Below are 27,617 nucleotides of genomic sequence, written 5' to 3'. Positions count from 1 at the left end.
AATATTTTTGAGATACTGAGTCAATATTTTTGAGATACTGAGTCAATATTTTTAAGATACTGAGCCATTATTTTGAGATATTAAGTCGTTATCTTGGGATCCTATGTTATTTTGGGATAGTAAAGTGTTATTTTGAGATATTGAGTCATTATTTTGAGATACTGAGTCATTATTTTGAGATACTGAGTCATTATTTTTGAGATACTGAGTCATTATTTTGAGATACTGAGTCATTATGTTGAGATACTGAGTCATTATTTTGAGATACTGAGTCATTATGTTGAGATACTGAGTCATTATGTTGAGATACTGAGTCATTATTTTGAGATACTGAGTCATTATGTTGAGATACTGAGTCATTATTTTGAGATACTGAGTCAATATTTTTGAGATACTGAGGCATTATTTTGAGATACTGAGTCAATATTTTTGAGATACTGAGTCATTATTTTGAGATACTGAGTCATTATTTTGAGATACTGAGTTATTTTATATACAGTCTCTATTACAGCTGTTGCATGATCTGTGAAATGTTTGGTTAAATTTTAGGTATGAATTTGGTATGATATGGCACATCCCTATTTCAAACTGCCATCAATGCAACAGCACTAAACAGCGTGTAATAAACTTTGTGGAAAGTGCTGGATCTCCAGCTCTGAAAACACTCTGAAGCCAACAGATGCCTGTGCTAGAAATCATCAGAATGGCGATAATGAGGCAAAAGGGCCCCGTGTCCCCACCCACTCAGAGAGAGCACAAGTAATGGTGCCGTCTCGGACACCGGATGCTGATGGCAAAGTAGCATAACCCCTGAATTTGAGCTCGCAATCCTGCTTAGTCTGAGACTGTTCTTTTATTTTTTTTTAACTGCGATTCTACAATAAGTTCAATCAGAATCCAGAGATAAGCAGTACAATAGCCAGATTACCCAAATGTTCTGCATGGGCCTTTCCCAGAAATATGACTCTACATCACTGATAAAAAATACAAAAAAATCATCCCAGGACTATTAATCTACAACAGATAGCGATCCTAATAAACCATGCACATATACACACACACACACAGCAACAGCAGCAGCAGCAGCTCTCCAAGGACTATTCATCTAAACCCGATAGAAGCCTGGCATGGATTATTTATACACCGGAGGTGCAGATCCTCGCAGGAATATTAACAAAGGCCACACAGAGGATTTACAAGATAATCTCCCTAAACTGAACGCACATGCCCACGAGAGCATTCATCAGCAGCAGACCAGACTAAAAGTCTACTAATTCTGCTCAAGCCTGCACCTCCACCAGCTGAACTGATCGCACCAACACACAGCAGAGGTGTTTCATTAGAGCTCAGACGACGCACCTGCTATTAAAACACAAGGGGGTGGGAGGAGTTATACATCATATATAACATTACGAGAAACACTAGGTTGTGTAAAGATACACACTAATGTACCAAACCCACAATTTACACGTCAGCAAGTGCTGATTAAAGATCTTGTACACAGGATGATAGTGGTTATTTCGAGATACTAAGTTGTTATTTTGAGATACTGAGTCGCTATTTTGAGACACTGAGTCATGTTTTTTAGAAGCTAAGTGGTTATTTTAAGATACTGAGTCGTTATTTTAAGATTCTTAGTCGTTATTGTGAGATACTAAGTGGTTATTTTGAGATACTGAGTCATTATTTTGAGACACTAAGTGGTTATTTTAAGATAAGTAATTATTAAGAGATACTACGTTGTTAATTTGAGATATTAAGTTATTATTTTGAGATACAAAGTTGTTATTTTAAGATTCTAAGTTATTCATTTAAAATACCAAGTGGTTATTTTAAGATACTGAGTTGTTATTTTGAGATACTGAGTCGTGTTTTTGAGATACTGAGTCGTTATTTTGAGATACTAAGTTGTTAATTTGAGATATTAAGTTATTATTTTGAGATTCTAAGTCATTACTTTAAGATACCAAGTGGTTATTGTGAGATACTGAATCGTTATTTTGAGATACTGTTTCGTTATTTTGAGATATAAAGTCACTATTTTGAGAGACTGAATTGTTATTTTGAGAAGCAACGTCACTATTTTGAGATCCTAAGCTGTTTATTTAAAATGCTAAGTTATTATTTTGAAATACTAAGCTGTTTATTTAAAATGCTGAGTTATTATTTTGAGATTATAAGCTGTTTATTTAAAATGCTAAGTTATAATGTTGAGATACTAAGTCATTTATTTGAGATACTGAGTCTTTTGAGATTCAAAGTCATTTATTCAGGATACTATGCTGTTATTTAGAGATATTAAATCGTTATTTTGAGATAAGTTGTTATTTTGAGATAGGAAGTTAATAATTTGAGATACCAAGTTGTTAATTTGAGATACTTGCCTTTATTTTAAGATGAAAAGTTGCAATCATTTTTGGATGCTAATTTGTTATTTTGATATAATGACATGATATTTTGAGATACTGAGTCATGATTTATAGATACTAATTTGTTATTTTCAATTTAATAAGTTGTTATTTTAAGGTACCGAGTCATTATGTTGAGACACTAAATTGTTATTTTGAGATACTGAGTTATTCATTTGAGATACCAAGCTGTTATTTTGAGATACTTAGTCATTATTTTAAGATAATAAGTTATTTGAAGATGCTAATTTGTAATGTTGAAGTATTGAAACGATATTTTGAGATACTGAGTCAATATTTTTAGATATTCATTTGTTATTTTCAGATAGTAACATAATTATAATACCCAGGAGAGCATTAATCAGCAGCAGAGGAGAGTAAAAGTCTACTAATTCTGTTTAAGTCTGCACCTCCACTAGCTGAACTGATGCTCTGACACACAGCAGAGTCCCTCTGAAACTGGTATTTCGTCAGAGCTCAGACGACGCAGCTGGCATTCTGCAGTGGCTGCAGGCAGTCAGCGGCATTTAAGAATATTTTTCAGGACTGATAAAATGTCAAGGAAGCTTCCAACAGGTGCGGCAGCAATTCCACCTTATCTAGCCCTCCACCGGCCAACGGGCGGGTTTAGCCCCCTTAACATGCAACCCCGCACACATCGGCTGTCTGATAAACGTGCCGGCACGCCAACATGCAGCCCGCCGTCATCTGACTGAGTCACAGTTACAGAACGAGTTTCAGAAAGCTGAGGACTGGAGCTTACAGGTGTGTGTGTGTGTGTGTCTTTTGACTGTGCAGTGGGAATGCTTATTGGAGCCAATGATGAGAGACTGAGGATTAAAACAAAGCCAGGGATAATGCGGTTGCCGTGACACTGTGAGAAAAATAAAGACAAATACTCACTTTATTAATGCACTTCCAAAACTCAGGAGACAAAGAGAGAGAGAGAGAGAGAGAGAGAGAGAGAGAGAGAGAGGGAGAGAGAGAAAGAGAGAGTGATAGAGAGATAGGGTAGCTAAAAAAAATCATTTTTCATGCTTCTATTTAAGTGTTTCTCCAAAGTTATTCTGATTACATTCCAAAAACATTTTAGGAAAAGAATAAATAAAAAACAAGTAATTTTCCCATCCAAATAAACAGATCAAAACACTGACCTTAACTGAGGCAAGTGAAGCCTGCAGTTATTTAGATGCTGTTCTGGGTACTTTTGTGACCTCCTGGATGAGTCATCCATGCCCTTTTGGAGTAATTTCAGGAGACCGGTCATTCCTGGGAAGGTTTACCAGTGTCCCATGTTTTTTTTCCATTTGTGCACATTAGCTCTTACTGGGCTCCGCTGGAGTCCCAAAGCTTTAGAAATGGTTCTGTAATCTTTTCCAGATTGATAGATAGTCAGATAGTCATCCATTCTTGAGATCTTTTATCTGCTTCATGTTGTCAGACAGTTTTTTTTAAGTGAGTTCTTGATTCTACAGAAATAGTTATTTTTTAACTTTTTTCTTAACTTTTTTAACTTTTTAAAATTTGTTTGATAATCTGAAAAATGTAGGCATGACAAAAAAAATCTGCAAGGGGACAAATACTAAAGGGGGTAGCTGAAAAAATCATGTTTCATGTTTCTATCTAAGTGTTTCCCAAAAGTTAGTCCAATAACAACATTTCAATGTCCAGACTGATAGATGATCAATGATTTAGTTTTCTTATCTGTTCTTAAATTTTCTCAGATCGGGGTGTTGTGTTTTAGAGTTTTTGAGATCTTTTAGCTGCTTCATGTTGTCAGACAGGATCTATTTCAGTGATTTCTTGATTCTACAGGTCTGGCAGTATTCAGGCCTATTTGTGGCTTTACAAATAAAACTTTTTTTTTTTTTTAGTTTGTTTAGATAGCTTTTTTTTTTTTATCTTTATCTGATATTAAAGTTTGCTTGATAATTTGAAAAATGTAGGTATGACAAAAAAATCTGCAAGGGGACAAATACTAAAGGAGGTAGCTGAAAAATCATGTTTCTATCCTAAAAGTTGGTCCAATTATAACATTTCAATGTCCAGACTGATAGATGATCAATGACTGTTTTCTTATCTGTTCTTAAATTTCCTCAGATTGGGGAGTTGTGTTTTACTTTTCGAGATTTTTTTAACTGCTTTATGCTGTCAGACAGGATCTATTTCACTGGTTTCTCGATTCTACAGGTCTGGCAGTACGCAGACCTATTTGTGGCTTTACAAATAAAACGTTTTTTTTTTTAGTTTGTTTAGATAGCTTTTTTATTTTTATCTGACATTAAAGTTTGTTTGATAATCTAAAAAAATGTAGGTATGACAAAAAAACAAAAAAACAAAAAAAAAAGAAATCTGCAAGGGGACAAATATTTGTCACAATACCAATAACGGCCCAATAAGTAATGAATTACATTTACTCATGTTACAGTAATTGAGTAGATTTTATGAGTAATTTGTATTTTTTTTTTTTTGTGAATATATTTTTATTGTTTTTTCCAGGTACATATAGGCACACAACTACAACACTATAAACATTACAACACAGCACACACCCCTCCATCAAGAGTAAAAAAAAAATAAAATAAAATAAATAAATAAATAAAATATCCACAGAATATATATAGCAGACATCCACATACACCTGCCTACATACAAATTTAAAACACAAGCACTCAAAGCACCCTTACATAATACTATGTAACCAATACCCATTCATCAGTTTATTTCAGGATGAGTAATTTGGAATTTTTAAAGTAGTTTTTAAATTATGTAATTTTACTTTTACTCAAGTACATTTTGACACATTTTAATTTGCTACATTGGAAAACTCCCCGTTACTGAGTAACTGAGAGAAAAAATAAATAAATAAATAAAATTGTCGCGAATGCACTGGCGCACGGATGCTTTCGCGTGGAATAACGAGGCAATAATGTCCTCATGCAATACAAAATGTGCCCCGCCTGACAGAGCTGTCAGTTTTCAAAACCTCCACATCAAACCTGAGAAAGCATGTGGTGGTGAGTTATACTGTATGTATATTCTAAATTCATTGGTTAGCTGTGGATTTACTTTACACACACACACATATATATATATATATATATATATATATATATATATATATATATATATATATATATATATATATATATATATATATATATATTCTCCTGTACTTAGTAAAATATCCAGTACAATAATTCTGAAAAACAGTGAAGGTTAATGGACCAATAGTTTTTTTGTATTATTTCATGTTTCTAATTATAATTCCTTAAGTTTTTATTGGGAGCATTAAGCAATGTAAAAAAAACAAACAAACAAACAAACAAACAAACATGTAAATAGCAGTTAAAGCATAGCAATGGCAAGGTAAAAAAATAATAATGAACTATAAAACTATAAAAATAAGGTTTATAGTCACTTATATGACCCTAACCTTTTAACAGTAAAGAAAAAAATGGATCATAGAAACCTATAGCACTTGTTCTTGAAAATGTTTTATGCGCTGGTCTGAACAAATACTGCCTGAAAGGTCTAAATTATTATGTGGAATAATAGTTCATTTTAAAAACGATTTAATTCATGATTTGTTGTACTATGTAACAATGTAGCTTTTACTCAAAGTACATTTTAAATTGAGTACTTTTTTTTACTTTTACTCGAGTAGATTTTTAGATGGGTACTTTCACTTTTACTTGAGTAGAATTTTAGCAAAGTAAAGGTACTTTTACTTAATTACAATTTTTCAGTACTTTTCCACCTCTGGCCACATATAAACTGGTGGGGACAGCACAGTGTAAAATCCACCAGTGGAGGTCTCTAGGCTCTTAATTTGGACTCAATCTGTCTCTCTAGTCAAGCAACACACTCAGATTTTACACAGCTTTAAAATCTGATTTACTTTTTTTTCTTTATGATATATAGGTAGATATAGCCAAACATTGTCTCCCATTGATTGATTGATTGATCAGAAGTTCAACTAGACTTCTGCTGGACTCAGAAGTAGTGTCGTAAAGGAGCTTTCATATCTCTAACTGTCACACTTCATCATGTTAGTGTGAATTAAACAATTAAACAACATAGAAAGGAAAGATACTGATATAATGTGCTGAGAATTTTGATAGGTTCATATAAACAGTTCTATACATAGAGAGAAAGAGAGAAAATCAGTCAGTACAGCAGGTGTCAGACAGCCTCTGAATGCCTCTACACACTGACCTATATTACAGATCAGACCTGACATCCACACACCACTCAGTTCATAAACTACAGTATCTGTAGAGCCAGCAATAGAAAAACGCTGGTTCAGAGCTCAGTGGTTATGTGCTTTAGTCCAGTTCAGACTTTCAACTCTGTGTATGATGCTCCACTTCAAAGTAACTGAGTTACTAACTGAGTTACTCCACTATAAAAGTAACTAGTTACCAGTAAAAGTAACTATTGCGTTACTTTTGTGTTACTCGCCCCCGTAACCCCCACTACCACACCCTCCGGCCCCCACCTTCTCAGAGAGTGTTTCATAAGCCTGATGAATAGAGTGCACGACAGCAAAGACAAGTACCTGCATAGAAGTTTGTTTATGACATTTTTTTCGTTCGGGGACATAATGGCTTTATACCCCTCTAACCCACACCTGGCGTTAGGCACTCGACATGCACATTTTACCTTTGACCTCAGTGAGTTTGAAATAGTTTGTATTTCCATCTGGAAAAGTCTGTTTTGACACTGGAGTCTTCCTCACTCGCCATCTCTCGCTATGAGCTCTAAACACCCGCCACTATGCATGCGCTCTAAACACCCACCCACCTATTTTCTCTGATTGGCTAAAAACGTAATCTTACTATACCTTAGTCAATCATTGCTTAGGCAGTTATCTTTTCCTCCCCTCCCTTGTGACTCACACACAAAGCACACACACACACTTGCGCCTATGTCTGTATGTGCAAAATTATTAACGTAATGCGGCTAAAGTAACATGCAGTAACGGGGTGTTGGAAATGGTAAAGGCGTTACATTAACAGTCAGAGTAATTAGTTAGATAACTTCTTACTGAAAAAAAGTAACTGAGTTAGTAATGTTAGTAATGTTAGTAACGTTATTCTCATCACTGCTTACGAGCATCTGATAAGCCTTGGAAGATCTCATCCAAACCATCCAAAGTTATTGAAGACAAACAGTCTCTAGAGCTCAGCTCAGCTTATGCAACTATTTTATTGCCAATATTGGTTAATGGAATTCCCACATCTACTTATTAGCAACTGATGTGGTTGAAAATGTCTAAGCCCAGTACTTTCTCTTTTCCATACATTTGCTCATAGGTTACCACAATAATTTATTTTGCGAAGAAAACAAGTTCATATTCATAAAGTTTTAGGAGTTCAGAAATCAATATTTGGCGGAATAACCCTGGTTTTTAATCACAGTTTTTTTTTTGCATGTTTGCATGTTCTCCTCCACCAGTCTTACACGCTGCTTTTGGATAACTTTATGCCTTTACTCCTGGTGCAAAAAATCAAGCAGTTCAGCTTGGTTTGATGACTTGTGATCATCCATCTTCCTCTTGATTATATTCTAGAGATTGTCAATTTGGTAAAATCAAAGAATCTCATCATTTTTTAAGTGGTCTCTTATTTTCTTCCAGAGCTGTATATCAGTATCTCTAACCCATGATAGTTTAAATAAATCCTTGAGTATTGGGACATGGCACCTCCTGTATTAAACCTGAGTTGTAAAATATAAGAACTCTAGCACTAAAGCAGTTACAGTCAATAGAAGTAATATTCTGTACACTGTGTTTGTGGACATCTCTTATAAAGTGTATCAAATACACACACACACATAAAGTACTGGCAATAGAAACATATTAACCTAGCACCATGCCTAATGCCAGGTGTGGGTTAGAGGGTATAAAGCCAGTCTAACAAGCACTGATTTGTGGAACAGTGGAACCGTGTCCTCTGGAATGACCGTGTGTCATTTATTACTTATGGTTTGAGCTAGGAAGTGGCAGACAAGGTGGGGTGGAGATCATCCAACATTCTGACCTCACCATTGCTTGTGTCACTGAATGCAATCAAATCCTCACAGTGCTCCAATATGTACTAGATAAAACTCTCCCAAAGTAGCAGGTCTTGCTTAGACGACAGCTTTGCACATCTTGGACAAATATTTCTCAGTCAGCTTCATGAGGTAGAGTTGCCTGGAATTTCAGGCTTTCAGTTAACAGCTGTGATGAACTTATCAAGAGTTAATGACTTGAATTAATTGAATTTATTATGTGTTTGAGGGCATCAGTCGTAAAGTTGTGAAGAGGTAGAAGTGGTATACAGTGAACAGTGAATATTTGATTTTGGTGTTGTAATTCATATCATGACAATAACTACTCGATTATTTAAAGAACAAAAAGGTCCGCCCACACACAAAAACAAAATTCAAGAACTTATGATGAAACTGGCTCTCAACAGGATTGCCCCAGGAAAAGAAGACCAAGAGTTACCTCTGTTGCACAGGAAAAGTTTATCAGAGTTACTACTCAATTCCGGATGTGTTTCTTCATAGTCTGGATGACTTCAGTATTAATTTACAATGTAGGTACAAAGGAAGAGGAGATAATAGGGCAGAAACATGTTCACAGAGTGAACACAGATTTACACAGCACATCAAAAAGAGAAAGAATGAATAAAATAAAGTCATCCAGGATAAAAAAGCGTGCATGTCTAAGAGCGCAAATTCATATTTAAAGCTGATCAACTGGAAGCATCGAGGTGGGTGTAAATGTTAACCGGAGATTCCTGGGCTTTGAAGGCAGCTTGTAATAAATCGGTGTGTTAAAGCTGCTTTCAAAGGAAGGTTAGGGTTGTTTCTTTCCCCCGCGCCGCCGTATTTCCGGGCAGAAAGGAAGGCTTCTTAAGCTCCTGCAGGTCTGTTTATCAGGGGCCAATCTGTATTTCATATGCAGCAGACGTAGCCGGCAACCTCCGCTCCCCTCCTTTCATCCGTGCCTTTTGGACAAGCGCTTTGGTTTGAACTGTTAAAAGTTGTTTAAAAGTGGAAATGGCATTTGAGGCTGAAGCTTGACCTTTCTGTGCAATCTCCCATCCGCAGCCGCACAAACAGTGATAGATGGCCTCAAATGCGCCACGTCACCGCCAGGCCCGGCGCGGCAGCCTCACACACAAACACGGGCTCACACACACACACACACGCAAACACACACACTAGCACAAACACACATACGTTAAAAAAAATAAATAAATTACAGAGATTTCTGGCCACATGTGAGCCAACATGACTGCTCGTCGAGAGATAACCCGCACGGCTCATATTGTTACACTGTCAACCTCACGCAGCCAAAGTCAACCTTAACTCCACGAGAGAGAGAGAGAGAGAGAGAGAGAGAGAGAGAGAGAGGGAGAGAGAGAGAGCAACCAAAACAGAGCATGACAGAGCAACAGTCTGATAAACAGAGCGAGAGAGAATGAGAGAGCTAGAGCAAGAGAGAGAGAGAAACAGAGAGAGAAACAGAGAGAGAAACAGAAAGAGAGAGAGAGAGAGAGAGAGAGAGAGAGACACACAGTGGATGTTCAGGCTGAATGGGGATGTGGGGGAGAGAGGGTTGGGGGGGTCAGTGTTTCTCTCTGGAGCCCCATTACAGGGTGGCAGTAACGGATGTGCTGGGCAGGCAGGGGCACAGTGAGGGCCCACACTGTGTCTGTGTGTGTGTGTTTGTATCTGTTTGTGTTTGTGTGTCTGTGTGTGTGTGTGTGTGTGTGTGTGTGTGTGTGTGTCTGTGTGTGTGTGTGAGTGTGTGTGTGTTTGTATCTGTTTGTGTTTGTGTGTCTGTGTGTGTCTGTGTGTGTGTGTGTGTGAGTGTGTGTGTGTGTGTGTGAGAGAGAGAAAGAGAGAAAACAACACACTGATAGTATCTCCTCATCTCCAGCAGCTACTAACACACAACCATCAATCATTGCCAAACACGGCCAGCAGCACACAAGGACTGAGACACACACACACACACACACACACACACACACACACACACAGTTACACCAACACCTAAATATACACATGAACACATACACAATTACACTTACATACAGTTAAGTAACACACACATTGCATGTACTGTAAGTATATGCAAGCTCACACAAGCTCTCTCTCTCTCTTTCTCTCTCTTCTCATTGTCTCTGTAAACACACACACACACACACACTGTATTATTGATAGTAGGCATACACAATGATACATACACTATGGGGACAAATGTATTGGGATATCTGTTCCCTCTTTTTTCCTGTAAGAGTTTGGTTGCATTCAGAGGTCAATAACATGTAGTGAATAAACATGCTGGATGATCACCACCTGACTCTCCTGTTTATTCCAGACTTCCTAAGTCTACAGGAAGTTGCGTGAGTCTACAGCGTATCAATATCGGCTCCCTGATGGCCTGGACGACGGAATTTGTTTAAATAATTTGCAAAATTGCAAAAGGCATGGTGAGGTGAGTTAATGTGACATCTTACATCCTCCCAACAGTCTATTGTTACACCTTGAATCTGCGCAAAGACACAAATATATCTACACTGATGGGTGTGGTGGTCTGAAGGTAAGGTGTGTTCAGGTACATTTCTGGCATATTGCTATCTTGGTAGTGGAAAACACAGATGCACCACTGATTGATTACAACCTTGACAACAGTTAACAGTCAGACATTATTGCTATCTTTGTAACTCATGTGTGCCAGGTGCGCTCAATGCACATAAACCCTCACTCGTTACACACACACACACACACACACACACACAGCAGTGCAGAATAGAATACAGAATTGTCCTGTGTTCCTGTAAATGACAGTATATGAGCAGGTCAGTTTCCTCTGTTGAGAAAAGCAGAAGTGGTGCACCATTAAAATACTAATCTGCCAAAGTCAGAGCACACCTGGCTCTTAACGGGAATGAAATGTGATACACTAATTGGTTTATTTCACGTCTATGCACAGCGTGAAGTAAAAGCAGCAACTATTTTTCAGCACCTCCAGGAACACCTTCAAGATGCTGAGAAAACTCTATTTTAGGTGACTCTCCCTCAGAAAGACACTGAGATTAAAATACCAAGAGTGTGCAGATCTGTCCTCAAAGATAAATGTGATACTTAGAACAACGTAAAGTATAAAAAAATATCTAGTATGTTTAACTTTTTTTTCTTTATATAAAATAAATGTGCATATGTTCCTGTATAGTTTTAATATAGTCTTCATTGTTAAATTTACAATGTAAAAAATCATAAATAGAAAGAAAACACATTGAATGAGATAAGGCGAAGGAGATATTCAGGATATTGTCTGAATATAGATAGATATTGTCCTGAATATAAAACATATAGATATTGTCTTGAATATAAAACACACACGCACATGCACACGACCATGTTTCTGCAGACATACTGAACATGCCTACCGGCACAGGGGAGAGAGTAGCCCACCATTGGGTCAAAGATGAACTGCCGGTCGTTCAGTCTGGTCACACAGTACAGGTGGAAGCAGTCCAGACAGATCACATGACGTTCAGCACACTGAGCCACCAACACTGGACTCCTATACAATAAATATATACAGAACACAGTGGATTAGCCACATAATCATCATCATCATCATCAGTTACTGTAATACTATTAACCAATCAGACCACAGCTTTGCATTACACCAGACCAATACGAGGAAGCATAGAGTGAATTATAATCAGAGATGGAGATTATGTGTGTAAAATGTCCAAAAGAGGCAACCAGTAGGATGCATTTTATATGAGTGTGAGTGTGAGTGTGTGTGTGTGCGTGCGTGTGCGTGTGTGTGTTGGCTGCAGTCTCCTGAGGCTGGCTGAAGATAGATGAGCCTCTGGAGGAAAAAGCATGTTTCGGGGCAGAGTGGGGCTGGAGGAAATAGGCAGGAGGGCGATCTAGTTTAGATATCAGCTGTACAAAAGAGAAGTGTGTGTGTGTGTGTGTGTGTGTGTGTGTGTGTCAGTGTGAGAAAAGGTGTGGCAAAAAAAGAGAAAGAGAAAGAGAATACAACATAAGAGGAGAGATATTATTCAGTGTACACACATGTCCATACGTTTTTGCAGTGGTGTGCAGTGAGGCCCTTCTAACAAAAAGTGCATGTAAATAATTACATCATTTTTTTATCAGGAAATACATAATATAATTATTGTAAGTGTAAGCATTTATTTTATAAATTAACTTTTTTTTTTTTTAATAAAAAACAGCAACTAATTCAAAGCATAAATCTGTGTTTTTATTCAGTTGCTACAGGACTCTGAATCTGACTGACAGCAGTTCTAACCAATCAAATCTTTTTAAAAAGGCTTCTGCTCATGTGTCTGCGTGGACCCTTCTCCTGATTTTGAGAAGGGTGTAGTAATGAGTCCGTTAGCAAAGTCGCAGGACAATGTAACCAATCAGATTCATGATTTTCACAGCGGGGCGGGGCCATGGCTGCCTAGCCCCTTCACTGCGCTCGGATGAAGGGGTTACGCTACGTGCATTGATTAGTTGTAAAACAGAGAGCGCATGCTGTATTTAGTAAATATTTAGCTAACTATCATGGAAATATGACAGATATTGTGTCATATTATATTAAAAAGCCTTTTTAAAGGCTGCCCTCCAAAGTGAAACTGAGTAATAGGCTGCCTGACTGGTGAGTTTTATGTATACTTAATGTTTTGGCTGCTCTGGCGTCCTGTAGGCATACAAACGGTTGTACTTGTAGGCAAATTAAGCATAGATTGTTGGGTCTATTATATACGTTTGTGGTTTGTAGCTGTATTTGAGGGCTGTTAATGTGTATTAAGTTCATATAACTCAGTCAAGACAGAGAATATAAAGTTATTGTAGTATTTATCAATGTGTCGGTCGGGAGGGGGGCGGGTGGTTGCAGAATGGGCACCCACTATATTCACTGCACGCCACTGCGTTTTTAGGAGGTGGTAATTTTTGTAATTTTGTTTCTGTAGACCGTGTCAGTGGATTTAACCCATAACAGCACAAACCCATTTCTGAATATTAATACAATGTAAACATTTAATCAGGTAAATTCAGTGAGCAGCTCATTAATGTTCGGTTAAAAGTTAAAATCATGATGTAACATAAATGACACAACATCGATTTCCGTTAACAGAGTGAGTTGCTTTTGATCCTGGTCACCTCCATTTTGTTATGATGTCACTGACAGTGGACTGTAAAATATTTAATAATGAGGAAATTTCACGACTGGACTTGTACAGTTGTACAGGTGGCACTATCGGCTCCTGTGGTGTGGTCTAAGATTTTACCCTTAATGGCTGTTTTTCCCCTTACATCACTTTTATTTTTAAACTTTAGGTAGTTTTGAAATCAGTACTTTTACTCTCTTACTTGAGCTTGAATTGATACATCAACTTTTACAGAAGTATTTTTTGTTTATTAAAGAGAGTTTTTTTCGTGTTGTTTTGTTTTGCTTATTTAATTAACTATGTATATTTATTTTCAAGCAATGTCAAATGTTAAAAATGTGTAAATGTTTATTTTCTGTGCATTGATGTGAGCACTGGTTAAAAGGATGCTGTCTCTTTAAGGGAGTGGTCTTGTGGGTGATTATATTTCCCATTTATTCATCTGAGGCCATTTTGTGAGCAGCAGTTCTCCTGGGCAGAGCAGAGATTGGCTGGGGAAAAGTTAATCTTGTGGTAAATTAGTCATCTTTCATTTATAATCTCTAATATGGGTATAAAACAGTTCCTAAAAGTGTACATAAACTGAGGATGACCATATTTTGTGTGAACTGATCATTATTTTCGAAGATGCATTCAGATTTAATGTGAGGCCATGCGGGCTGCATCCAGATACACAGAACCTTTTGAGACGGATGCAGTGTGTTAGTTTTAAAAATAAGATAGACTGTAACTCAAAATTCATGTGAATCTGTGTTTTATTTTATTTTATTATATTTTATTTCGAAGATGACCTGTAAGCAGGTGCTTGAGGGCTAAAGAGGCCTGGTGTGTTCGGGGAATCTCTAAGGGATCTAAGATGTGAGTTTTGTATTTTATTTCAGAAAATTTGTATACTAAATTGGATGTAACGGCTTTGTATTTAACATTTGCTAATGTCTGTTTCTATCTCTGTATTTTTGTATTTTACAGTCGTTCACCCACTGCCGTATATTTTTTATTTTATTTTATTTTATTTATTTATTTATAAAAAATAACAAAAAAAAACAGTACATTTTATTAAATACAATGAATAGGTAAATAAAACAAAGTAAAAACTTAAAGAAAAAAATATATATGTAAAACAAGTAATAGAAATTAATTAATAAATAAAATCAAATGGTAAACCCCTGCATTAGTAAAACTGTAATAAGATGTGTTTGAATAGTACTGTTTATTCTGGGATTACAGGAAATAATAACTGTTCAGCATATATTATATTTTTGATGTAAAGTTTTTTTTATTTATTTATTTATTTATATTTTACTCTGCTCAGCTCTAAAGAAAAAAATAGAAAGTACAAGTTACCCATTTCAACCTGAAAGTAACTTGCAAATAAAAGAACCCCAACATTTTACATTGTGCCCTGGATGTTCTCTTTCTCCATGGGCTACACTAGTGTCTATACTTCTACCTGAGTAATGACTGGGAACACTTGACACATTTGCTTCAGATTATAGAAATGTAAAATGTAGAGTAGTAGTAATGACTTCCTCTAGCAAACCCATTTTATTTCTTCACCAGTCACAAGTGCAGCTTGTCCAGAAATGGTGTTCGTATTCTTGAAGAGCCCATCACGAATGAAGCTTTACCAGCGGAAATCTGCAATCATTTTATCCGCACTTCTCGAGTACTCCCTATCCATTAAGTGTACACTCTGGAGGGCACGCGCACTCCAATCGTAAGTCAACCTGCCAGCGGAGAGTTTGACCTCTTTGACCCCTCTTCTCGCAGCGCTCAGAGAGCGTGACTGTGTCCTTGCCTCTGCCCTTTACCCAAGCAAACTCACAGCTCACAGTGGAGGAGGAGGAAGGAGGCAAAACAAAGGCCCACTCAGGAGGGCAATTGCTGTGCCACTTCAATCAGCCCTTGATTTGAATAGAGGGGGTCGGTGATTGGGCTCCATTGTGCTAGCTCGCGCCCTTCCCTCTCCTGCTCGCCTGCTCCCCTTCAGAGCAGGGAGACGAAAGGTGGGAATGATTCCGCCGCTCCGCCCCGATAATGGCTGACCTTCAGCGAGTCCCCACACACTGCAGCGAGGCCAGTGATTGCAGGGCCCACGCAGCGGGGGGTGGGTTTTAGGCGCTGGGGCGTATTGGCCGTCAGTCAGGCTGTCCGTGCCGCTAATCACCTGTTCTTTCAGGCTCCTTCACCGCGGCTTTGTTTCCCAACCGCCGTCTCCGTGTGAGTAAGCTCATGGGTCTGAGCCACGGAAGCTTAACCGCGGCTGGTGGAATGATTTGAAAATTACTAGCCACCGCTAATGACAATTGGTAGATTTGGTTCATTGTTAGTCAGATTACTCGCCCAATTATCCCTTCAGTGTCCTGGCAGCTACTTCTCGCTTGTCCACCCCCTGTGAAAAGCAGTACGTACCCTTTAACTCAAACTCTGTTATTCTTTTTCCCTGTAAAACCAGGCGGCAACGACGCGGCGAGGGACACTCACATGACGTCAGTGCAGGCGATGCAGGGGACGTGACGTACGTTACCCATAATCAGGTCCAGCGCTACGGATGTGTCGTTATCACAGGTGGGATGAGCTGCACACTTCAAATAAAACTCCTGCACAAAAGACAGGAAACACAAAAAACACACAATCATAATTTACTAATAAATACATACTAAATAATAATAATAATAATAATAATAATAATAATTAAACAAAAGTTTATAAACAGCTAGAAAACTGTAAACATCAGTCTACAAAACTAAATGCAGTGCTATCTTAATTCAACTGTTACCTCACTGTTCATTTGTAAGTAGTAATAGTTTTTAAATAGTGGCTAAATATCTAAACAGTAGAGAGAGAGAGAGAGAGAGAGAGAGAGAGAGAGAGAGAGAGAGAGAGAAATAGAGGAAAGTAGAGAGAGAGAGAGATAAAGAGTGAGAACTAGAGAGAGCGCTAAAGAGAGAGAAATATAAAGAGAGATAAGTAGACAGAAAAAGGGACAAGTAGACAGAAAGAGAAAGAAATAGAAAGAGAGAGAAGCAGAGAAGTAAATAGAGTGAGAGGTAGAGAGAAAGAGGGACAAACAGGAAGAGAGAAAGAGAGAAGAAATATATATAGAGAGAAATAGAGATAAATAGAGAGAAAGAGAGAAAAACAAGTAGAGAGATTAAGACAAATAAAGAGAAAAAGGGAAAAAGAGAGAGAGGTCTTGCTACAAAAATGTGAACAGTACATTTATTTGAAATTCTTAACAAAAGTTTATGGACAGTTTTAAATTGATCCCCGTGAGAAAAATGTGTGCAAAAAAATCCCCAATGTACAAAAAAGGCACGTCATATTGCTCCGAAAACCATAAGCAACCTAATTGGGTAAAGATGTAGCAAATATCTGTGGTTCTACATCAAAAGCTGTGGGATAGAGCTCCAGGAGGTCCAGCTGTCTAAAGCGCTGCAACTATGATTGGGAGACTGCTGGTTTAAATCCCGCTCATGCAGCTGGTCATCAGATGGGTAGATGGCGCTCTTTCCCCTTTCAGTTCAAGTGCGCAGGCTACTAGGCAATTAAAACAACCAAAACAGCAGTTCGAAAAGAGGCAGCGGCTGACTTCACATGTATCAGAGGAGGCATGTGCAAGGAGGAGTGCAAATGAGTTTGGAAATGCTAAATTTGGAGAAAAAAAAAGCGTAATAAAAAAACTAAAACTTGGGATGAGAAAGTGATTAACGTTTGTGAAGAGAATTTTCCATTGTATAGGTTATGGGTAAATGATATGGACAAAAAAATGCAATTAAGCTGTTCGATTTTCTGATGTTGAGGTGTAACACTAGTTTAAAATGATAAATGATAATAGTTTAAGCCCCTTACTCACTGTCCCTTAATTGTTTCTATGTTTTTTTTATATAAATCTATAATGTAGAAAATAAATTAAATAAAGAAATATTATTTCCAAAACCTGATTCAAACCCTATGATAAAGAAGGTACTTCTGTTTGTGCAAAGTAACTTAAAGTAAGTGCTTTTCCAGACGACTCTCTCACCGCCACTCGGCCATCGCAGTCCTGAGACTGGCACACGCCATGAATCCTGTCTGGGAGAAGGACGTCGTCCCAACATGACGGCCCCTGAAAGAAAATCAGACAAGGACAGTAAATGTTTCATATTTTAAAACTGTCCAAACCCTGGCTGGACTACGATCAGCCAATTTAGCACTTGAAATCACCATTAAAATAATGCCATTTTCTTGCCATTTCACCTTAATGGTCAGCACTCACGTTAAGTGCTTGTTGAAATAAGACTGAAGCTAATTAGGAGAAAGTGGGTGGCTTCATGGATTCATAGAGCATTAGATCAAAGATGAATCTACAGTGGAAGCTGATGAGCACTTTTCTTAGAAATAGCTTGGAAGCATTTCAGTAAGAGTGGAGAAGATGGGGATGGTATATTATTATCTGTAGATAAATGATTCCATGCTACTGGGGATCAAATGTGGAAAGTAATGAATTACATTTACTCAACTTACTGTAATTGAGTAGATTTTATGAGTAATTTGTAATTTTTAAAGTAGTTTTTAGGTAATTTTACTTTTTGACACAAGTAATTTACTTCACTACATTGGAAAACTCCCCATTACTGATTAAAAAATAAACCTGTAAAACTGTAAAAATATGGTTTATAGTCACCTATATGACCATAATTTTTTTACAGTAAAGAAAAAAAAAATGGATCATTGAAACCTATAGCACTTGTTCTTGAAAATGTTTTTTGGGGTGGTCTGAACAAACACTGCCTGAAAGTTCCAAATTATTATGTGGAATAATAGTTCATAAAAACAATTTAATTTATGATTTGGTGTACTTTTTTACATCAAATAATTTAAAGTAACAATGTAACTTTTACTCAAAGTACATTTTAAATTGAGTACTTTTTTACTTTTACTCGAGTAGATTTTTAGATGGGTACTTTTACTTTTACTTGAGGAGAATTTTAGCAAAGTAAAGGTACTTTTACTTAATTCCAGTTTTTCAGTACTTTTTCCACCTCTGCTGGGGATATACTGGATATATTTAGCAACTAATGTTTATTGTCTAAAAATAGTAAAAACTATTTAATAAATATTTATAAATATTTATAAGAAGATTATTTTGATGACATGACAGGAGCAGGGATGTTAAAAATGTTCTGTGGTGTAAATTAATGTACGCATGACAAAACTATATTTACAGTGGTATTAAAAAGTTTGGGCACCCCTTATAATTTGTATTATTTCCTTTATAAATAATTGGTTGTCTGGATCAGCAATTTCAGTCAAATATATCATATAGCAGATGAGCACAATGACATTTGAGATATGAAATGAAGTTTATAGGATTTACAGTAAGTGCGCAAGAATTCTTTAAACAAAATTAGGCAGGTGCATAAATTTGGGCACCCTAGTTGTTTTATTGATTTGAAGAACTTTAGCACTAATTATTGGAACACACTATTGGCTCATTGACCCTTGACCTACATACACAGGTGAATTCAATTATGAGAAAGGCTAAAGGAGCCAACTGCAAGTTTTTTTTCTTTTTGCATCTTCTCTAAAGAGTGGCAACATGAGAACCTCAAAACAAAACTCTCAAATGACCTGAAAACAATGATTGTTTAACATCATGGTTTAGTGGAAAGAAGCAAAAAGCTCAAAATCTCAGAGACTTCAGCTGTCAGTTTCCACTGTGAGGAACATAAAAAGGGAAATGGAAGATCACAGATACAGTTCTAGTTAAGAGCTGAAGTGGAACAATAAGAAAAATCTTAGATAAACAGAGAAGAAGGATGGTGAGAACAGTCATAGCCAACCAACAGACCTCCAGAGCGGCAAAGACCTACAACATCATCTTGCTGCAGATGGAGTCCCTGTGCATCGTTCAGCTATTCAGTGCATTTTACAGTGCATGGGAGAGTGATGCAGAAGAAGCCTTTTCTGAGCACACGCCACAAACAGAGTCGCTTAAGGTATGCTAAACCTAAAGCACATTTGAACAAGCCAGCTTCATTTTGGAAAAAGGTGCTGTGGACTGATGAATCTAAAATTGAGTTATTTGGAGGGTGGTTATTTATGCATGGTGTAAAAAGAACACCGCATTCCAAGACAAACACTTTACTGCTCCCCACAGTAAAATTTGGTGGTGGTTCATGATGCTGTGGGGCTGTGTGATCAGTGCAGGTTGCGGGAATCTTGTTAAAGTTAAGGGTCACATGGATTTCAGTCAATATCAGCAGATTCTTGAGAACAATGTTTAAGAATCAGTGAGAAGGTTGAAGAAGCGCCGGGACTGAATACTTCAACAAGACAACGACCCTAAACACTTTTCAAAATCTAGTAAAGCCTTCATGCAGAGGAACAACTACAACGTTCTGGAATGATCATCTCAGTCCCCAGACCTGAATATTATTGAAACTCTGTGGAGTGAACTGGAGATGTTGAAGTAAAGAAGAATGATTCAAAACCTCCCTGAAATCAACTTTAGCAACTTGGGATGTCTGTTACCCAGTACAATCAGAATCAGCCTCAGCAACAGTTTCGTTTGAGTTTGCTTGTCCACCAACTGTGTGCATTATGTCCATACAGAACAAGAACATTGACACTCCTGTGTTCCAGGATGATGACTCTAAGGCAGGGGTGTCCAAACTACGGCCCGCGGGCCATTTGTGGCCCGTTTCCTTTTTTGGAGCGGCCCGCGAGGTATTTTAGAAATAGAATGAAAGTTGGCCCGCTGTTAAGCAGGTTTTTATAATGTGAGATTCAAAGTTTGAACGCTAGGTGTCAGAAACGGTCCAAAGAGTCTAAAAGCGGAGAGAGTGGGCATTTCTAGTGTAGAAAAACGGGCCAAAGAGTCTAAAAGCAGAGAAAGTGGGCATTTCTTGCGCAGAAAAACGGGCCAAAGAGTCTAAAAGTTGCCGTAATTAAGGAGTTTAATATAAAGAGACATCATGAAATGAAACATCAATTTGAAAAATCTTAGTTTACACAACACTGTCAAAGATAAAGATAGTAGGTCAAGTAAAATGGTGTGTAAATGAAAGTAATCAGGAAAATGTATTATTTAAAGTGGTATATTTCATTATTTGTTTTATTACAGAGTCTGTGGCCCGTGACTTCAAATATATTTCTCCTTCTGGCCCCCAACAAAAAAAGTTTGAACACCCCTCTAAGGTTTAAAAGGGCAAATCTGTGTGTAAACAGGTGTGATGGCATACTGAAGCACTTCGTCTAACCTTCCATTTCAGTTTTCAGTCTGGAAGACGACCAGACCAGATTAAAATGACAAGAACGGAACAAAATGCTTTTATCGGAAATTTGAACCCAATACAAAATTGGGACAAAGTGGGCTACAAAGGGTATAGTATTCACATTCATCAAGGTTTAAAATACTTTTGTAGTTTTAGTATCAACTTAAAGTATCAACTCAAGCTTTTTACTCAAGTAAAAGTGTAAATAAAACTGCTTTCAAAACTACTTAAAGTGTAAAAGTAAAAGTAATGTGAGTGTAAAAAAGTAATCCAATAAGGACAAAAGCCTAGGCCGTGCCACAAAAATCTTCCCAAAAACGCCTTTTTTAAAAAGTCATAATGATTACGTTAATACATTTATGATGCACTAGGATTTCTGTTTCAACTGTACATATGATGTATATATTGAAAATGAATGTATTTTAGTACAATGTAAATATATTAAAAAGAGTTTAGTTGGGACATTTTGCTCTTGAGTTATCTTGAGTCTCTGCACGGATCATCTTCATACTAAACTACAGTACAAATATCTGCTATGTTCTTGCTGGAGTGTGATGTGACAGGTACAGGTGTGATGGATTTTGTAGAAAACATCAGTCTAAAACAACATTTTTTAAAATTTTTAATCATTTATTGTTCCTTGTAACCTTTATCATCTATCTGTCCTTTCGCATAGCATATAATAGCAAAGTAATTTTTTTTTTTTTTTTTAGCAACCTTTTTTTTTTTTTTAAAGAAGAGTGTATATATCAGCATCGAGACAGTAGAGTCCCTATATATCTTTCCAAAGTCTCCCCCCATTAAACCTACAGCGCATATTCCCTCACTTTCCCCACCTGTCCTTTTCTCTCAGTCGCACTGTCTTTCGCGTCCCTCCGCCAGATTAAGACACTCTCTCCATCCATAATTGTTTGGGGGCGATATAATCCCCCCCCCCCCCCCCCCACCCCCACCCAAACCGTCTGACCAAGCCAGGCTGATTAGCATAAGCATTTAAACATTCTGACAGGGGCCTTAATAAGCCAGAGAAAAGGTTAAGAAAATCATTACTCCCCCCACATGGGAGGCTGCGGGGAGGAGGGCGGGTGTGGGGAGTGACGGAAGGATGGAGCGAAGGAGGGACGGAGGAGAGGGATGAATCCGGCGTGCCTTGCTGGTGGGGCCTGGAGATTACACGAAGACACCTGCTAAGAGACAGCGAGGAAAGGTCACGCACACCCCTGGTGCATCAGCTCAAAACACACACACACACACTTTCTCTCAAACACACACACACACACACATACACTTTCTCTCACACACCTCCATGTGAATGTAAATGATTAATGAGAAAAGTGGTTATGAATTATTCACCAACACACCTCCTCCATTGTTCACATCAGGCTCTCTCTCTGTCTCTCTCTCTCTCTCTCTCTCTCTCTACCCCTCTCTCTCTCTCTCTCTCTCTCTCTCTCTCTCTCTCTACGGACAGGAATCAACATCACAACCCCACAAAGCCTTAATTACATTATTGTTGAACAAACAGCACTGTGTCTCAGAGCCAGCTGTGAAGATCCGCTGGCCGTGGATTGAGCGGAGGGTTCTGGTCCCGCGCAACCATTCCCAGCACGCCGCGTCTTTATTGGCCGGTGGACGACTCGCACACGCCGCACTCAATTACAGACACTTCCAAATCAATGGAAGCACAACCCTCTGTCACCAGCAAACGCGAGCATTTACACACACGCAGACAAAACACACACCAAACCAACAACAATAAACTGAAGCAAAGCAGACATCGCAACTCAACAAACATAAACCTAGCCTTCCCAGCCTACAGAGAATGTTACAAACAAACGATGAGCAAAGGTTTCAGGAAGGTTAACCTGTAATATTAAAGAAATAATGTTTCAGAAACATTCTCAATACGTGTGACATAATACTGGTTTGCATCTCAACCTTATTAAGGCAGTCTGATGGCTTTGTGGTCAACATACAGCTCTGGAAAAAAAATAAGAGACCACTTAGAAAAAGGATGAGTTTCTTTTATTTTTACTAAATTAAAAACCTCTGGAATATAATCAAGAGGAAGATGGATGATCACAAGCCATCAAACCAAGCTAAACTGCTTGAATTTTTTTTACCATTAGTAGCATAAAGTTATCTAAAAGCAGTGTGTAAGACTGGTGGAGGAGAACATGACAAGATGCAGGATTCCACCAAATATTGATTTCTGAACTCTTAAAACTTATTATAGTTATACTGAACTTATAATAAATTTTGGAATTTGGAAAAAAATATTGTCCATAGTTTACAAAATAAAAGAATAATGTTAATTTTATTCAAACATATACCTATAAATAGCAAAATCAGAGAAACTTATTCAGAAACTGAAGTGGTCTCCTAATTTTTTCCAGAGCTGTATTTAATAATTAGGCTCTTGGGTTCAGGTCTCCATCTAGGTGGAGTTTCCATGTTCTCCATGCGTTTGCATGGGTTTGTTTACGGGATTCAGGTTTCCTTCCACAGTGGTTACCACTAAATATAAATGCAGCGCCTTAATTTCCAAATCAATAGAAACACAACCCTCTGTCACCAACAAACGCAAAAGAAGCTTATTGGCAGTAATTATAATATATACAGCATTTCCTAGTGAAACAAAGTAGATTAAAGTATACTAAGTATTATTATGCTACAGTGCACTAAAGTGTTCTTGTAGCCACATTATTAATCAGTATATTTAAAGAGTGCTAAAATAGAACAACATTTTTATACTTATTATACTTTAAATTGTATAAAAATAGTACAAAATCTTACGTAAGTGTATTTAACTCTACTAAAATGAAACTATTTTAAATATACTGTACTTAAATAACATTTAAACACATGACTTCATGTATGTAGCCCTATATTTAAAATATGCTTACAGTAAAATTATAACACATTTAATAGAGTTTAATTTAAGAGTATTACAACTGTATCACTATTATACACCAGGTATATTAGGAATGTACTAAGAATTGATGTTAAATATATTTACATTAAAGTATAAATATGCTTTTTTTCTACAAGATGGCCTTTAACTTGCCAGCTTTGTATATTCATATGTAATAGGGAAAACCAAGTTCACAAGAGACAATTTGCCTATGGTGACTAAATTGTAGAGAAAATATATTTTTCTGTTTTTAGAACACAGCGTTTAAAAATGTTTTAAATACAAAGTGAGCAATTATAAGCTGGTTAAATCTTTTCTTTTTTTTGTTCCATTTTTCTTTGTAAAAACTGCTTAATGAAGGAGCAACTGACAAAAGCACTACCTTGGGAATAACGGCAAAGCCTACACATTTGATCCTTTTTATTCTGAGAATAAAGGAGCACTCAAAGCTTTGGGATAAAAGAGATTTAATGTGCTAAAACAATTGTTTGGAAAAGAAAGTCAAATCCTTATTTTTAGGCTTCATATCAGGGCAGGACGTTTAATGCACATAAAGCTGACTTGCATTATAATCAGTGTTTTAAAGGGTTCTGAGGGTAAGATACTTAAAAAGTTAGCTATCTATCATAAATTATAAAGTAATTCATGCAAACTAAAATGGCCAGTGGGATATGGAACTAGTATCATGTCCCATAACTTTTGCTGTTTAACATGGAAGCTAAAGAACACTATACTGTCCTGTGCAATAGGCATCTGAAGTCTCCTGCATTAAATCTGCACTGAATGTGATGAGTTTCTACTGTCTGTATGTATGTAGGTATGTAAATTTGGCCAAACATAGCAGGTCATGATCATTACCATCCACTGCGCTGTGTACTGTGAGTGGTAATGCCTGCTCTCAGGCTTTTTTCATATGCCACCTTGCCATGAGCACCATGGCCTTTTTTTTTTTTTTTTTTTAAACCTCAGAAACAGATTTTGGCGTTCCCAAATTGTGCACTTCATGATAATTTTACATACTGCTACCCCTTCACTTTTGGCATATGTATTTATTAATGTATTTATTAATTATGTGTATTCATGTAATCTTATTAAACATTTTGTTGCTTTTACATTAGTTTTCTAAAACCATACACATCTGTACTAGAGGTGTATCGGTACAGAAAATCCACAGTTCGGTTCACACTTTGGTATAAACCGCACGGTTCAGTATGTTATCGATACGTTTTCGGTGCTGTTGGTGGAAAAAATAAAAAAGGTTGGAATATTATTAGAGCTCTTTTATTATTAAATGCTTAAAACCAGGTTTCTCTCCTACGGTCATCATGAGAGACTCCATCTTTTTGGATCTTGTTGGAACTAATAAACAATGAGCCTGATTGTGGCCCTTTATTAAAGAACAAAAACAACAGCATTACTTCAACTGCTTAAACTATAAATATTTATTATTAAGAATATTACTGGATGCAGTTCAGTGTTGGAGAGAGAGAGAGCATAAGCGAGAGAGAGAGACAGAGAGAAAGAGAGAGAGAGAGAGAGAGAGAGAGAGAGAGAGAGAGAGAGAGAGAGAGAGAGAGAGAGAGAGAGAGAGACAGTACGAGCGCCTAACCCTGCGTTCACTCTGGAAAGCAACAGGCAACTATTAGTTTCCTATGGCATTCATTTCTAAAAATTAAAAATGTTTATGACACCGCCGCAGTGATGAATTGGATGTATTTCATTTTGCACAAAAATGTTATACAAATGCCAATGGACAAAGCTGGACAGATATGTAGGAAGAGCTCCTTGAGATTCCAGTACAGACTGGTGTGACTCACCATCTATTAAGATGCATTAAAGACAGGCATTCAGACATTTCTCTGTTCCAGCACCAAGGTGGTGGAAGAAACCTCTGCTGGGTTTCTGAATGGCTTCAAAAACGATGATGGCTATCTTCAAATGTTGACTGAAGGCTTACGTCTTCCAAGATCACAATCACAAAAGTCAAGTGCCTTACATAGGCATGACTTTTGCACAATTTTTAATTCTAGCTTCTACAAAATAGCAAAGGAGATGTACTTTCTGCACTTTTTATTAGTCGCTCTGCATAAGAACACCTGCCAAAGGCCTTAAATGTAAAAGTTAACAATATTTTATACATTAATATTCAAATAAATCACTGCTCCTTTTGGGGCAGTACTCAGAGACATTATTAAGAAGACTAGCAGACTTAAGAAGACTAGGGAAGATGTATGTTGGGCACAGAGTGTTCTGAGTGGCAGTAACCCAATTAACACTCTTTTTCCTCCAGTTACTGAGTTGAGGATTTTTCTTCCTGTAGGGCTTTAAGGTGAAGAGCAGCCAAAAACGCTAAAACTCTCATCAATAATGTAGAGAGCTGTTTTCTTCCAGGGCCAGGGTCTGGAGATGGAGTGTTTGAAGATGCTGGCACAGACCTCACCCTAAGGTTCACAGGCAACCGACGCAATGCAGCAAACGGTTGTGGAGGCCGATAGCGGACTGACTGACATCCCTGCTTATTCTGGAATCTCCTAGCGTTTTGAAGCAGGAGAGTTTTTCTCGCCCTAGACCCCCTCTTCCCCGCGTATCAGGAGAAACTTCTGAGGAAGCAGTTAGGCGAAGAGAGCTGGCAGCCAGAGCGGCTAAGAGGATGCTCGGAGCCAGCAGCTTCAGCAAGAGATTGGCAGGGGAAGCGGGCAGCGCTGGCACGCGGACAGCAGACGAGCGGCCCCTCTGCGCCCAGGACCACCCTGAGCGGGAAGCAAAGGCAGGTGCGGCTTAGCGGCTTGTCAGTCAGCCTTTTCCGGACGGCGCCGGACGTGGAGCGGCGGGAAGGCTGCCCACGCGCTGGGAGTCGAGCTCCATACGGACAAGCAGATAACAGCAGCCCCAGGCTGATGGTGAGGGGGGCACATAGCCCCAGTGGAGGCATTGCGACGTGGGCTTGTGCTTGAACACATCGCACTCGAGGCTAAGGCAACGTTTCTGAGGCGAAAAAGTGTTTGTCACTTATTTGTCCTCAAGCAACGGAGCAAATGTTTCGGTCAAATTGGTCTAAAAGTTGATGCTGTGTCTTTGTAATAAGCAACAAGTCAGTAGAAGCTGTAGAAAACAAACCTCAACATAACTCAAAAAGGCAACCAAGTTGGGGCATAAAGCATTTACAGTTCAGTCTCGTAATAAATAAAAACAGAATATGATGATTTGCAAATCCTTTTCAAGCTATACTGAATTGAACACACTACAAAGACAAGACTTTTAACGTTCAAATGGATAAACTTTAGTGGTTTTTGTAAATGTTCACACATTTTCAATTGGATACGCTCCCCACGTTCCAAAGAAGTTGGGACAACTCAAAAAAATACACCTGTTTGGAACATTCGACAGGTGAACAGATATCACGATTGGGTATAAAGGGTAGCATCCGTGAGTGTTCATAAGCAAAGGCAGGGCGAGGTCCACCCCTTTGAGAAAAACTGCCTAAGCAAATAACCCAAAACTTTAAGAACAATGTTAAGAACAATGTGCAATTGCAAAGTACAGACCATAATATCATCAAAAGATTCAGAGAAACAGGAGAAATCTCTGCAAGACAGCTGCAGATGGCAGAAAACCAACATTGAATGCCCATAACCTTCGATACCTCAGGTGGCACAGTCATTGTTCTGTAATGGATATTACAATATGAACTTAGGAACACTTCAGAAAACCATCGTCAGTGAACACAGTTCATGTCTCCATCTACAAGCAAAGAGAAAGCCATATATGTCCAGCTTCTCTGAGCTCGAGCTCATCTAAGACAAACTGACGCAAAATGGAAAAGTGTCCTGTG

The 27,617-nt window shown here is 37.8% G+C and overlaps 1 protein-coding gene across 2 annotated transcripts in view; it reads right to left on the bottom strand.

Moving 5' to 3' along the window:
- prkn (parkin RBR E3 ubiquitin protein ligase) overlaps positions 1–27,617 on the bottom strand; it is a 211,086-nt gene that overhangs the window by 97,964 nt on the left and 85,505 nt on the right. For both annotated transcript variants that reach the window (XM_007247394.4, XM_049481160.1), the window contains exons 5-7: positions 17,637–17,720; positions 16,097–16,212; positions 11,864–12,000 (exon numbers count right to left, since the gene is read on the bottom strand). In XM_007247394.4, coding sequence (XP_007247456.3) covers positions 11,864–12,000; positions 16,097–16,212; positions 17,637–17,720 — 337 coding nt within the window. The remainder of the gene's footprint in view (positions 1–11,863; positions 12,001–16,096; positions 16,213–17,636; positions 17,721–27,617) is intronic.

Source organism: Astyanax mexicanus, chromosome 7, assembly GCF_023375975.1.
Source record: "Astyanax mexicanus isolate ESR-SI-001 chromosome 7, AstMex3_surface, whole genome shotgun sequence".
NCBI lineage: Eukaryota > Metazoa > Chordata > Actinopteri > Characiformes > Acestrorhamphidae > Astyanax > Astyanax mexicanus.
Note: the sequence above shows the minus strand (reverse complement) of the source record. Positions and strands in the feature narration are given on the sequence as shown.